We start from the raw sequence: 14,603 nt of genomic DNA on the forward strand, positions 1-14,603 counted from the left end.
TTAATCTTTGTACGGATGCAAATGGATGCAGTCTTTCTGTGAGTGCTGCCAATGACCAAACTGAAATGTATAATCGCCCTTTTTAATACAATTGTTTATGTTCAACTGGATTCACATTCTGTACCTGCGAGCTGTCCTGTGAGATCTCCATGGAGGGAAGGTCAGGGCTGTAGACGGTCATCATCTCTGGCAGGGCCAGCTCCTCTGGCTCCATCCCCCTGGCAGGTCTGAAGTTTGTCTCCAGAGTCTCTCTCTCCACCTCACAGAGACTGTTTAATGACTCCTGGGAGGAAGCCCAGTCTGTGCAGTCTTTAGGCACATTCAGTCTATGTTCACTCCTCCCAGCTCCTCCATCAACTACTCCCACATTCAGGCCACGCCCACCTCTTTCCTTCCCTATGGACAGCTTGACAAGTGGAGTGGAGGGGTTGCTGTAGCTGGGACTATTGTATTGATGAGGCTGCGTGATTGGGCTTGATGCCTGCCCCATATCTCTCATGTCAGGGACGGATGAGCTCATCCTATTGTCCATGACATGTTCAAGCTGGACAACACGTTTGCTTGAGCTTGTTTTGCCTCGCCGAAAATGTGGCAGCATCTTCTGGCGTAAATGGTGCAGCATGCCTGGCTTCTTGGAGTCCATGATGGGTGAGAGAATCAGCCTGTGTCTAAGATCTGGACATCACTGAAAGCTGTAGAAAAGGACAGAGACAGACAGGTTGGTAACTGTCACATATTCACTGCCATAAATGATGATAAGCTACTGTTTTACAATGTTTGTGTCACATTCTAACCAACCCAACAAAAATATTGCATCACAGCTCTTACAGTTGGATGAGAAAATCTCCACTGAAGTACCTGTTAAATGTAATACTACAGCAACAACTGGCCTGTCTCCACCTGAGGGAACTCACTAGCCTCACCATTGCCATTTACCATTGTTTCAAGTCTATGACCACAATCAATCAGCAGTGTATCATATAAGCTGTATCATTACTCAATTGTGATCATTGTAAGTCACATTTGTCAGTGTAATAAGAGGAAATTTTCTTGTGTTTAAATGGCCAATGTATCAGACGTGCGTTAAAAATATGTTGCCTACTGTAATGTCACAAACAGTTGCAAATATACAACAGAGATCACATTATCAGCCCTTGGAACAGAAACAAATGAGGAATGAAGAGAATGGGAAGCCGTAATATAAATATTGGGTATTTATAGAGGCTGATGATCAGCTCATATTAACTAAGCCCATCATAAAATGATAAATCAAGCAAGACATTTCACCTCTTCCAGCGGTATATGTACAACTCTGCATTTTGAAATCCAATATGAAACAAATGTAACATACTGCAGTGACTCTGGAGATTAGAATCATTTTTCATACATTTGAACATGGATGGTTCATTAATGACCTTTGTGAATAGTTTGAAATTGAAAATAATCAAATTGAAGAGATCCATTTACAGGCCTGTTTTTAGGCTTTCGTCTATATCCAACAGTCTTGTGAAGAGGGTGTGAAAAATGCATTAGATGGTCATATTTTACAATGTGGTATAAAAGGTCGCACAGTGTGTTGAAGCTTGTTTATCCTCGATGTGATCAGTAAAAACATGCTGCGACCTGAGCTTTAATCTCATTTTTGGAGGGAAGCCACTACAGTGTTTTAGGGTTAGGGTCATTGCATACTTAATAACTATCTCACTGAATTATTTTTGAGATACAAGCAGCAGCAGCATCTGCCCAGAACTGCAGCTTCTGACAAAACCTGATCTTGTAAAGCAACAGTCCCATAAGCCTCTTAACAACTACATGTGTCTTACTTTACTACCCCATACTGTCATTTACTGGAACCAGTGATCTGCCACGTTACCACCTGGTGAGGGGAAGTAGAGGAAGAGTCTGGAAGGCAACAGATGAGTGAGCGCAGTAAGAATTAGTGTTCACAAAGCGCGCAAAGATCATGCCAAATGTAAAGAAGTGAAAGTGACCATGGTTTTTGAAAGTGAAAGGCAATTTTAAAAAATCCAACACCTAATCTCAAACACTAACATAAAACTGGAACAACTGATATATTTTTCCCTGGAGGAGACACTAGTGCTATAGCCGATGTTTGTAAAAACGGGTCAACTAATGACTCTGATATCTGTAGCCTAGATTCAGAATTCTGACCCAAATATAAGGATTAAATGGTGGATCACTGAAACAGTGACAGCGAGAGACAGGAGCAGGCGGAGGAAAAAGGATGATGGCCACTAATAGGCCAACTGCAGATCTGCCTGCTGTTTAACAGAAAACTTCATGAATAATTACAACATATAAAATTTCATGATCTGAAATGGCTCCAAAATTAGACTGAAATCAACTACAAAGAAAAAAAAATCATGATGTTAGAAAAGCTTTTGAACAGAAGGTTACTCCACAGAGAGATTTCATTTGCCGGAAACATATTTCCATACTAACATTGGACCAACAGCTATGTGTAACATGATAGTTGTCACTTTAGGTGTCAAACCTACAAAGGGTCATCACCTGGCTTTGTAATGAGATTGCAAAGCGAGGTTTAGTCTTTACAGCATCATCTTCAGCAGCAGCTGTCCTCAAGTATTCAGCAGCTAATGTTACTCTGTGTGTATTGTAAATAGATGTTATCAAATTTATTTGGGCCACGATACAAAATGCTCTTAAATGGTAGGGAAAAATGTATACAAGTTTACCTTCATCGCTAAAACAGTACTTGGTAAAACATTCTTTATATCGTCCTGTGGTACAGAAGTGTTTGAAAATTAAATTGCTTTGCCATCCATTTTACTATATCCCTGCTATGAGCCCATGCAATGAAGCTGTGATGTCTCTAACGTGGACTGGTTCAAGGAGATGCCAAGGCCATCCATCTGTCCAAAGAGCAACCTTGTCCAGAAACCTTGCTTACATCAGATTTAATTCATTTATCTGACTCTCTGAAGCAACATTCACTGACTGGCAAAAAAGGCCTGATTTCTCCCATATATCACAGTGAACAAGCAGCAAAATGCAGTGTTCAAAGGTGTTTCACAAATTTAACATGAGTTAATAAGGAAAATTTAATCCCTTTAAAAGGCTTTTATTGTTGCACACATGTAGAATATTTTATTTAATTTCCTTATAAAATACACATGTTAATTTGATAAAATAATGAATTCACTGGGTATTTGCTGCCAAAATTAGATGTCCTCATCACTTATGTGGTTTCAGAGTGAGAATTCATGTAAAGACTGTTGGTGGTGGTTTGAACTCAAAACATTAAACAGCATCCAGGGCTCATGGGACTCAGTATATCAAAGAAAACAATATGGAAGTATGTCAAATAGTACTTACTTGAGGTGTTGTTTATAATATATTATTATGAATTAAACCAATTTATATCAGTGATAAGGATAAAACAACCTGAGGTGCATTGGTCTGAAGTGTCAAGTTGGCCTGTCACTTCAGACACTAAGAAGTGTGTAAACTTGGGAGGCGGGTGACACATGCACCAGTGACTGTCAGAAAACCTGCACATCGACACACATTGCATTCTCTACTCTAATTGCTCGATGAAGTCACACTCATTTGAGAGAAAAATGTGACTGATGCCTAACAGCGGAAAAATACCAGAGGGCTGCATTTCAAAATGACACTTAATCTGATCTTAAACATGAAAGTACTTTTGAAGAAGCAATAAACTGATCCATGAGGAAAGCGGAGATCAGGTTTTGAAATCTCTCCGCATGAATTGTCATCCTGTCAGCAGATATAAATCAGATATAAATTACCAGGAAATATACTTCTAATTTAAAAACACTTATTTAAATTATGTTTCCCTAAAATGTTGTTATAAGGGCTCCTTGATTTGTTTTGGCTTTTTGTTTGTTTGTTTTTCCACATTCTGTCGCTGAGTTGAGAAAGACTGTGGGTTGTCTTGCCAGAACAAGGCAAGAAGCTATTTAGCTATTTCCTGAAACGATTTCACCTTTTGGTCCTTACTCTTTGATATGCTGCAAGACAACTACTGCTCAGTGGAGCCAAAAGACACTACTCACACTCTGCAAAAGAAAAGCATCAGAAAAATAATACAAAATAAGCTCTGCTAAATGTAAACATTCCTGACTTTCCTGTTTCATGATTACAAACTTCTGTGTGTTGAGTCAGTATAAAACATGGCCTTAAGTGCACGTTATCTGTAAACATTGGAATTTCCTTTTCAGGCTCTCATTAGGACTATAAAAAATAGCTCTCCATGATTGTCTATAATAGCATGTATTCCTTGTAATATCTGGATGACACAAGTATATTAATGCTGCGGATTAGCGCCACATTATATTATAAACAGAGGATATTGTGTAACCTTGATTGAGACACTGGGGTGTGTGTGTGTGCGTGTGTGTGTGGGGGGGGGGGGGGGGCTCTTCCACCCGCCATGTTCCTATATTAATCCAAACAGTGGCTAAACTTCAAACTTCTCGCCGTGCGTGTGAAATTCAGGAGACAGATGTTGTGAAGCGGTCGGACTTTTTTGTAAACGGAGAGTGACTCGGAGCTCAGCCTGATTCAGAAACAGGAGGAGACGGGCGGGTCGACAGAAACACCGTGACTCACCCGTCCGCCACGGGGAAACGTTTCCGTGCACCGGAGGCTCACCTGGCCGCCGCCGCCGCCCCCTCCCCAAAGACCCCCACAGGTAATTCAACTTCTTCTGCCTTTCCTCTGGGACAGAAAAAAAAAAGCGACTTAAAGAGAGACCCTTTACCTCTGTATATTTCCGCTGCTAAGAAGTTTCCGACGAGTGCTTCGCTTCCACCTCACATTGTGGCCAGAAAGACAGAAGAGCTTCACCTCAGACCGCCGGCTTCCTCCTCTCTGACGGCCGTCCGCCGTCAAGCTGCGCACGCTGCGCCAGGTCCAGCGTTTCAAAGTAAAAGGCTTCCGGTGCGCGCACGCAACGAGAAGTCCTAACGTGGGCATTAGAAAAGACGCCGAAAACACTCACGGACAGGCTTCAAATTCAGATGCACACCGGATAGTTTTGCCGAACACTCACACAGAATTAGATTTGTTAAAACATGCACAACTGTCAGTCCAACGCAAAGCCATTCCAAAGAGTGTGCTGTTCACATCTACCGAGAATATTTACATATTTGATGAAGTTGGTCCCACTTTACTTTGGTAGAAATAAAACAATATATGTCCATTTCCGATAAGCTGTCACTCCAGTTAACTTTACTGGGATATTGCTGTGTGTTAATTGGGGGAATATTTGTCATAAATCTCACAGCAATAGGAACACTTCTTTAAAATCGTTTTTTGTTTTTAAGATATTTCTGATAGCTAGTCAACTTGATCAAGTGGTAGGTCCAAACCTGAGGCATTTAGTGCAGATTAAGGTACCACTCACTCACTCACTCACTCATCTTCATCCGTATCCGGGTCGTGGGGCTGCTGGAGACAATCCCAGCTCACACCGGGCGAGGGGTGGTCAGTCCATCGCAGGGCCAACACTCAAGGACATACAGAGACAAACAACCACTCACGCTCGCATTCACACCTACGGTCAATTTAGGATCGCCAGTTAACCTATACATGCATGTCTTTGGACGGTGGGAGGAAACCGGAGTACCTGGAAGAAACCCACACAGACACAGGGAGAACATGCAAACTCGGCACAGAAAGGACCCAGGCCGGGAACCAAACCCACAACCTTCTTATTGTGGGGCGACAGCGCTAACCACTACAGAAGGAACCAAGCCTAAAGGAGGTCGAAAAGGTCATCAAGGCAGCTTAATCATTATCTACCCCAGGCCCCTGTGGTGTACCCTACCTCGACTATAAGTGGTGCCCAGAGCTTCTCCAGCACTTGTGGAAGATCTTGAAGGTGATCTGGTGAAGAATGAGGGTTGCTAACCAGTGGACATGTGCTGAGGGAGTTTGCATCCCCGAGGAGGAGAACTCAAGAAACATTGATTAGTTCCAGACAATCTCACTACAATAATTTCAAGTAGAGGGTCACTTTGGAGTCCAAAACATCACACTGGCATCGCCTTGAAAAAGGAATAGTAACAAGCTGCACAATCTCTGTTATCCTTTTCAACTTTGCCCTGAACATGGTTGTTAAGTCAGCTGAGGTGGAATGCAGAGGGCCCCTTGCTCAAGTCAGGTGTACAACAGCCAATGATAATGTCAGTCCCAGGGTGCAGGTGGATCTTACAAGGTCTTGAGAAACTCATCACTTGAGCCAGGATGAGTTTTAAGCCCTACAAGTCAAGGTCCATGGTGTTCTGGAAGGGGGAAGTGACTGGCAAATTCCGATTCCTAATTACAGGAGCAGTCATTCCATCCATTGCAGAGCAGCTGGTCCAGAGCTTGGGAAAGGTCTTTGACGCAAGCTCACCAAGGTTGACAGGTCTGGTCCACCTGGTAGATTTAAAGCCTGGATTTACCAGCACTCTGTCCTACCCAGAGTCTTGTTGCCCCTGCTGGTCCAACAACAACAACTGAGCCCCTCAAAAGTAAGGTAAGTAACTTTCTCTGGGCTTTTAAACCCAGCCTCACCAGCGCAGCACAGGACAAGCAATGCTTTGCAACTACCATTCAGTGGACTCTGGGAAGAGTTCATGGTGGCCCACGCACAGGAAGTGCTCCAGTACAGTGACTCCAGGGATGCTAAAGTGACAGCAGTCGGCATCACAGTAAGGACAAGAAGGAAGTGGAGGTAGTAGAGCCACATCTGAGACAAAAGGCATTGGTAGACTGTGGCAATTGGCAGAGCAGGTCTGGGCTATTTCCAAAGGACCCAGGTCGCAAGGCCCAGGGCAAGGAGAGACACCACGTTCTCCAGGAAGAGGTCCATGCAGGTGTGGAGGAAGAGCAAGTGAGCAGGGCAGTAGGACTCTGTAAGCAGGGAGCTTTGACCAGATGGGAGAGTCCACTGCAGCGCAGGATCACCTGGTCAAACACAGAGAAGAGTTGGAGAACTCTGGACTAGACCAAACCCCTCCAGAGACGAGAGACTGGACCGGATCCCCCCACAGACCGGTTCTTTAGGGCCTCTTTAACTGAAGGTATGTTTCAGCTAAAAACGTCTGTATAAATGTCTGTCGCAGAATCACATCAGTGTATTGCATCATGACAATAAATGTACTTTTCTTTCCTGTATTTCCTGAGCTACTTTTTTATGCTTGTACTTTTTTTGTTCATTTTTTAAGCAAATACTTTTATACTTTTATTTAAGTAATATTTTGACGAAGCTACTTTTACTTGTATTGGAGTAATATTTTTGACAAGAAGTATCTGTACTTTTACTGAAGTAATGAAGTTGTATAGTCTGTCCACCTCAGCCCATCAGAAGAAGGGGGGGGGGGGGGGGGGGGGGGGGATTTGGGATTTGGGAATAAATTAGATTTAAGTTGTCAAACTCGGGAATTACTGCCTCCAAAATAAACATAAACGGCTGCTGCACATATTTTAGCTTCCAGCAGTGAACGCAGCATCAAAGCCGGCGTTTTCTTCATCGATGTCAGTGTTGGAGATGATGGAGAGTGAGTTAATGGAGCCAGAGGAAGACGTCCTAACAACAGACAAAGGACTTAAAGTAAATGAAGTGGCAGAGACGGCAAGCCTTTTGGTTAGTTAGTTCCTATTTTGTCTTTGGAATAAGAATGAAAAAGTTTACTATTGCACCACCCCTCGGAAAAAAATCAGGCTTATATTACATAACAATTTATTGTATCCATTGTGCTGCCTTAAAACAAAATGACTGACATGACATTTTTTCCCCTGTGCCCACATCTAACCTTCACACCCAGTTAATTTTGGTGGTTGTTCCACCAGACATAGGTGTTAAAACACAACACCTTTCATGTGAAACAGCCTTCTGTTCTGAATCCCCAACTTCCTCCACCTCATTCATATCTTTCTGACTGGTATGTTATAAGTCAGCTCTTGTTCCAGGTTTCTTCCACCTATCAACTGTGCTATCTAACTTTTCAGTACATCCTCATTGAGCCATGGTAGTTCCTGTCTGTGATTCCAGTCCATACAGCTTCTATTATAACATTTCCTTTGTTTAAAATGAGGTTGTTTGGGTTTTTTTTCTCTGTTTTTCTTTTCCTCTACAGTCTACAGTAATTTTCACTGTAACCACATTTTCCATTTAAGGTCACCTCTCCATCAAGAACATACAGGTACCAGCAATGCTTTTGAGGGGTTTCGTGACACAAATGTCTATTCCTCTCTCTCAAGAAAGCCAAATAAACCTTTCACACCTCTGTTCTTTTCACTCTAATGACTGATGTTTCATACTATTGTTCACTGGAATCATTGTGGTTAGTCTTGCAGCTTGCAGCACCATTCACCACAGATGTTGCCCTGAACTTACCACATTCCGTTTTCAGTTTTAACCATTTCTTACTCAGCCACGCAACTGTTCAATAAGTTCCCATCTCCCAAACTGATGTGTGATGGATAAGAATAAGAAGTTGCTAGAACATTTGCACAATCCTGTAATTTTTCCGATAAATATTTTTATAATATGTGCAGTGAGATATTTTATCTAATTTTATAAAGAGTTTGGTCTAGACCTGCTCTATATGTAAAGTGCCTTGACTTAACTTTGTTTCAAATCTGATTTGATCTGTGTGAATACTTACATGTACATGAATTGTTCTTATATTTAAAACATCCATCCATCCATCTTCTACCGCTTTTCAATCTACAGGTCACAGGGGTGCTGGAGCCGATCCCAGCTCACACCAGGCGAAGGTGGGGTCACCCTGGACAGGTCACCAGTCCATCACAGGGCCAACACACAGAGACAGACAGAGACCAACAACCACTCGCACTCACACTCAGATCTTCGAACAAATTCGGAGTGACAAATGAACCCAAACATGCATGTCTTTGGCTGGCGGGAGGAAACCCACACAGGTACAGGGAGAACATGCAAACTCTGCACAGAAGGGCCGCAGGCCGGGAACCGAACCCTAAGCCACCCTGCTGCTATACTTAAAACAAAATTACATTAATTAGGTAGAATTACATCATAACCCTGTATTTACTAGTCTGGACTGAATTTCTCATCAAATATAAGTTTAATTCCAACATATTGCCTTTAAATATAAACCAGGGGAAGTTTCTTCATGCACTGGGTCACCTCACCTTATTTTAATGGTGTTCAGGGCTTTTCTGGGTTAACCTGACATGGGCTTACTTATGCAATCTCTGATGTAAAACAGAATTCAACTCATCTCAAATGATCTCACAGGTTCTAATTTTATCTGTTTTTACAGTACCAGACCTGTTATCTGTCAGTTGTACTTGTCTATTCATCATCCTGGTGTCTGTTTGATGTAGAATGCATTTACCTTTCACTACAGTCTAAATATGCAGTTTGAGGACAGTGAAACACAGCAAACTTCACAAAACAGATTTATCCAAGATACACTTGATGTTAGCGGAAGGGACAATGCCTTGCAAATATGGGAATCATCCACAAAAATATACTTTTGTAAAATTTCGTCAGGGTTCTTTCACCAAGATAGGTGCAGATAAAACAGTCCAAATAACAATACAGTATATAATTACACCAAAAAGTGATATATATTAAAGACACTATTTACAAATCCATAAAGACATATTTCAATAGTACATACAGAACAAGTGTTAATGGCTTTCAGTCGTAAATCTGAACAAAGTATTGTTTAATTCTTTGCACCATATAAAAACACAAACAACAAAAACTGCATACTGCTTTGGCTGATATAAATAAGGGTTTTTGTAAAGAGGTGTTATAGGGGTGTGGAGGGACTATTGCCTTCATGCTGGACTCAATGTTTTAAACCCTGAGAAGATCAGAAATTGGGTGACACCCTGTGGGAGACATCCTTGAGTACTTCCCTGTTTTACCACTCAAACAACAATAAACATCGCTAAACTCACCCTTTCCCATTCTCCTGTGTACGGCACTATGTCCCACTAAGTAAGAAAATTACAAACTGCACTGCAATTGGACCCACATTTTCAGTCTGTGGTGCTTAAAATTATATATATTTCAAAAGCACTGCATCTTATGGTTATGTTTATCTAAGATAAGATGTTTCTGAAAGATGCACAATTTCTGGGCAGCTGTTGTTTAATCTTTCTTAAAAATCTGACCAAAAATAGCAAAACCAAAAAATAAAAAACAGAGATAACTTAATGAAAAATAACAGAACACATCTATAAAAATCCACATTAAATTTGCATAAAAGTGTCCTTCATGTGTTTGCCCTGCTGTGTTGTCATGTGACTGCGTGGTCTAAGTCACCCAACTGTCCATTCGCATTCGTTTGACCGCCGGGCTCTCCCTGCCCACCGACCGACTCACAGGGAGTGAGTGGAAGTCTGGCTGCTGCTGCTGCTGCTGCTGCTCATCGCGGTCGTTGCCGCCTTCGTGGGAGCTGCAGGAGGAGCTGACACTGTCTGCAGGAGACCTCCCCATCTCTGCTCGGTTGGAGGAGCTGGAAGAGTGAAGATGAGGAGGGGCACGAGTCTGGGCCATGTACCCCGCCTGGCTGAGGTGGTCACGGGGTGGGGAGATCGGCTCAGCTTTGATGTTGATGCTTTGGTTGGTGTTGATGGAGAGATTGGAGCTGCTGCAGATAAAGGGAAAAGAGGAAGAGTTAAAGGTACACTGAAAGAAAGACACCACCTAGTGGGAAAACTAGGTGGTGTCTCCTGCTATTTCTGAATCTTACTGTATCTTACTTTGAGATACTGGCACTCCATAAAAGTACATAGAATATAAATAAACCACTGAAGAATTTGCTCTATCCTCACCAGTAAAAACAACAAAATAAAATGTTTTTGGTCAATAAAATAGTGCATTTGAAATGGTTACACATGCTTTCTTTTTAGGAAGAAAGAAAAAGATGATAGCACAAATGGGCATTACATAAAATAATATATATATATATATATATATATACACACATGCAATTTATACACAGTCTTCCTCTTACAAATGAAACGCTGAACTTATACTGGATTTAAATGTTCACAATGTTAGTAATGTAACATTATACCACAACTGTCACCACTTGGCCACTTAGTCTCACTTTAACTTGAAATAACCCAAGTAAAGTTTTTCATGTATACTTATATCACCAGAGAAACTCCTGGGGCTTTTGTCGTCCTGTTTTGTTTGTCTGCTAATTTTGTAGTTAGGGTAGTAAAGAAAATCAACTAATGGAATTATGTAAAGAAACAGCTGATTCAACAGTGTCAGGTACTCACTCCAGTGGGCCCAGATGTTGTTGCTGCCATGCTGCCATGGAGCCCAAGGCCAGGCCTGCCGGCGAGCTGAAGCCTGACAGCTCTGCGCTGCTCAGGGAGTAATCTGACAAAGAGAGAGACACTAAACCATCTCTGAAACCATTTCACTTTAACCAACTTTTGGTGGAAAGGTAACATTAAGGCCAAAAATGACAGTCTCTTTTTTTCCAAAACAAACAAACAAAAAAAACAAAAAATTTCAGGTCTATATCAGGATATATTCATAAGCTGTACGGCATATGCATGCATGGATGTGTGGATCATCACGGTCTGCATTTATGACAATCACAGTACATACAGAAATAATGGTCAGATACCATCATTATAGGCAGAGCTGATGCTGGAGTAGACCAAACTTGGGTGAGTCAGACTGGGTGTGGTGATGGACACCACTGGGGTGGACAGAGGCTGGCTGGACTGACTGCTGCTCAGTCTTTGGTTGCTCTGGGAACAAAAAAACAAAAAACAAAAGAACATGATTTAACTCTATGACTATTAATTTAATTTGAAAGACTCAAAAACTACACTCTCTGTATAATTTTTCTGTATCACTGTGCAGTGCATCACCTACAGCTGAACTTCCTCATTTCGACCACATGGGGTCAGTATACATTCAACTCTTCACTGAATTTTATGCAGCATGCTGCATCTCTTTTCCTTTGAAGGAAAAAAGAAAAACTAATAAAATAAAGCCCCCAAATTTCATCACTCCCACAGTGCCTCCAGATTCCAGAGTGAGAGCATGAAGTTTATCGTCTTGGTGAGTAAAACTCTGGACAGGGGACAAGTCTGATTAGAGATGAGTCTGCCAGACATACATCAGCATGTCAGTGACTTTAGTCTATTAACAATAAAACACAAACCCCGATCACAGGCACAGATTCCATCATATAAAAATGCCCTGATGTCACAGTATTTCTGCCCAGTAAAATGGTTCTCAATTAAGTGTCTCAAACTGTTTATGCCAAGCAAATACTGTCGATTTCAATATTAAATCAAATCATAATCACAAATTCTCATTTAAAATATCTTTAATCAATATTGTGACTTGGTGGTGCAGATGCCAATGATTAAAGCGGTAACTCAGAATGGGGTGACCAGTGTGTTAAGGTCATACACCATGAGGTTTTAACAATCATGACTGAAAGGCCCCTGGTGTTTCCTTTCCCTGCTTCATGCGATATGGGTGTTAAAGTATGAAATAGTAATAAGCCCTAAAAGGTTTGGGGAATGTTCAGATTGTAATAAAGGCTTGTGAGTTTTGTGATCATGCGTCAGTGGTCCTTGGTCTTAAACGCTTTGAGAGACATTGCTCTACAAGCAACCTCTTATTCTAAATAATTTTTTGTTTTAAGGCAATTCTGCAAATTTAGTTTTTATACATCTTAATTGTGAATAGTCTCATTAAGGAAGTATAGCCAAGCCTCTGCAGCAACCTTAGTTCTAACTGGCTTGATTAAATATTTAGGTAATTTTTAAAACACAACAAAATAGTGCAAGCAATTAATTTCCCAACTGTTGCTGTCTCAAATGAAGCAAGAGACCAACGTACTATCACTCTTTCTGGTGTCTCTTTGAACACATTTCTAAGAGTAAGTATAAGTTTTGTGTTGCTACTCTCTTGGCTATTGACGTTCCAGCCTGATGATGTCAGTAATGACCTCACCCCAAGTGAGGTCATTCACTGCTCAGCACACACATGCAGGCACACAAATTGTGGGTTAACCATCCTGTACATGTCTTGAACTAACAGAATATTGAAGTTAACCTTGTGTGACTTGTGCAGTATTAAAGCGTGCTCCCCAGACTGTGTGCACTGTGGGAACTCCTTCACTATAGAGTAGAAAATTCAAGTCCAAGCGAACATTGTATTGCTGCTTAAAACTCACAGCAATGAAGCCGGTGCGGTGAAGGCTTAGTTTATGAATTTGGCTTTAAAGAAACTTAATGAACACATTTAAACAATTGTAAATAAAAATAAATAAATAAATAAATAAAAACAGTTGTTGACCATTTTTGTCAAGCACACACGCGCACATATTGTGCACACTTGCATGCACACATTAACAATAAGGAGGAAGTGAAAGACAGTTTCAAGATGATCAAACCAAAGAGCAGCTGTCTGACCACAAGTCAAGCACAACTTTTTCTGCAGAAACTGAAGAGAGAAACATATGCATGTCATGATCAAAGCCATCCACCTCTGTTGGTTTCAATACTATGTTTCAGACAGAAGCAGCAAATTAGTGTTTTGCTGTAATGCACATTTCAACTTTAAGCTACAGTCCACCAGTAAGATCTAAGATAAGACAACAGACTATGCTAAATGTTTATTTATCACCTGGTGATGACCAATAATCATCCAAAGGGGAACAGAATGATGAAGTGATGCCAACTGACAATTTCTGCAAAAGAAGCGTTTCCTAACACACGTGAAAGGAAAAGCAGGTCATTCATAAATTCTCCACTTGAAATTTACAGTATCTCATTGATGCGGACTATTGAGTCTTAAAGTGCCCCCTAGTCAAAGGATTCCTCAAGAAAAACTAATAATAATAATGATATATAATGACATATTATAAGTGTTTTTGTATACTATTCAAATTCCACATCAGATGGATGGATAGATAGATAGATAGAAGAAAGACATATCGGTCATGGGTAAATTGAAAAATCCCCTTGATCCCACAGCCAACAGATTAATGGAGCTGCATCGTCACCATAAAAAAAGAAGAAAAAAGTATCTGTTTTCATTGTTTGTTAATCGTTACATCATGTTTGAGCCTAGTGTGGGAGGAAAGGGCAACAGCAAGGGAGGTAAGGGCAAATCAATAACTTCAATAAGCCAGCACAGCTGCTGAGGGTACAATCTGAAGGAAGAGAAAGTGGTCAACATCTGCAGACAGAGCAGGGAGTCAGTTCACCAAACCAAGAGCTCCTTTAGACCTGACGTGCCTAATCATTAGAACATCAGGTACCGTCCGCATGAGTAGAATGTAACAGCATATTATTTCTCTGTTCGTGATCCATTGGTATTGTCTGTAAATCTGGCATGAGCTCAATGGAAAATGTGCACTCTCTTTCCAACAAAGTTGGAAAGATTGGCAAACATCTTGAAATATCATCAGTCTTGTTATGTGCGCAGCCTGTTGTCTTCCAAAACTCATTTCGCTGTAAAGGATTGGATTTCTTTGTCACTGAAACTGATGGTTTTACTTGATGCAGTTCTTTGGGGTGTGAATGCGCAGAAATTGCCAACAATTAACACTGAACTGATC

General features: G+C 41.2%; 2 protein-coding genes across 5 annotated transcripts in view; both read right to left on the reverse strand.

Moving 5' to 3' along the window:
* mctp2b (multiple C2 domains, transmembrane 2b) overlaps positions 1 to 4,892 on the reverse strand; it is a 29,670-nt gene extending 24,778 nt beyond the window's left edge. For all 3 annotated transcript variants that reach the window (XM_029499112.1, XM_029499111.1, XM_029499110.1), the window contains exons 1-2: positions 4,769 to 4,892; positions 125 to 692 (exon numbers count right to left, since the gene is read on the reverse strand). In XM_029499112.1, coding sequence (XP_029354972.1) covers positions 125 to 643 — 519 coding nt within the window. In that variant the 5' untranslated portion in view covers positions 644 to 692; positions 4,769 to 4,892. The remainder of the gene's footprint in view (positions 1 to 124; positions 693 to 4,768) is intronic.
* Positions 4,893 to 9,091: 4,199 nt separating this feature from the next.
* The window catches only part of LOC115041340 (myocyte-specific enhancer factor 2A-like), a 39,733-nt gene continuing 34,221 nt past the window's right edge, over positions 9,092 to 14,603 (reverse strand). The window contains exons 8-10 of one of the 2 annotated variants that reach the window (XM_029498731.1): positions 11,643 to 11,769; positions 11,287 to 11,389; positions 9,092 to 10,643 (exon numbers count right to left, since the gene is read on the reverse strand). In XM_029498731.1, the coding sequence (XP_029354591.1) occupies positions 10,310 to 10,643; positions 11,287 to 11,389; positions 11,643 to 11,769 (564 nt within the window). In that variant the 3' untranslated portion in view covers positions 9,092 to 10,309. Of the gene's footprint in view, positions 10,647 to 11,286; positions 11,390 to 11,642; positions 11,770 to 14,603 lie in introns of both variants that reach the window. The other variant, XM_029498730.1, reaches the window with a different exon arrangement.

Source organism: Echeneis naucrates, chromosome 3 (genome assembly GCF_900963305.1).
Source record: "Echeneis naucrates chromosome 3, fEcheNa1.1, whole genome shotgun sequence".
Taxonomy (NCBI): Eukaryota; Metazoa; Chordata; class Actinopteri; order Carangiformes; family Echeneidae; genus Echeneis; species Echeneis naucrates.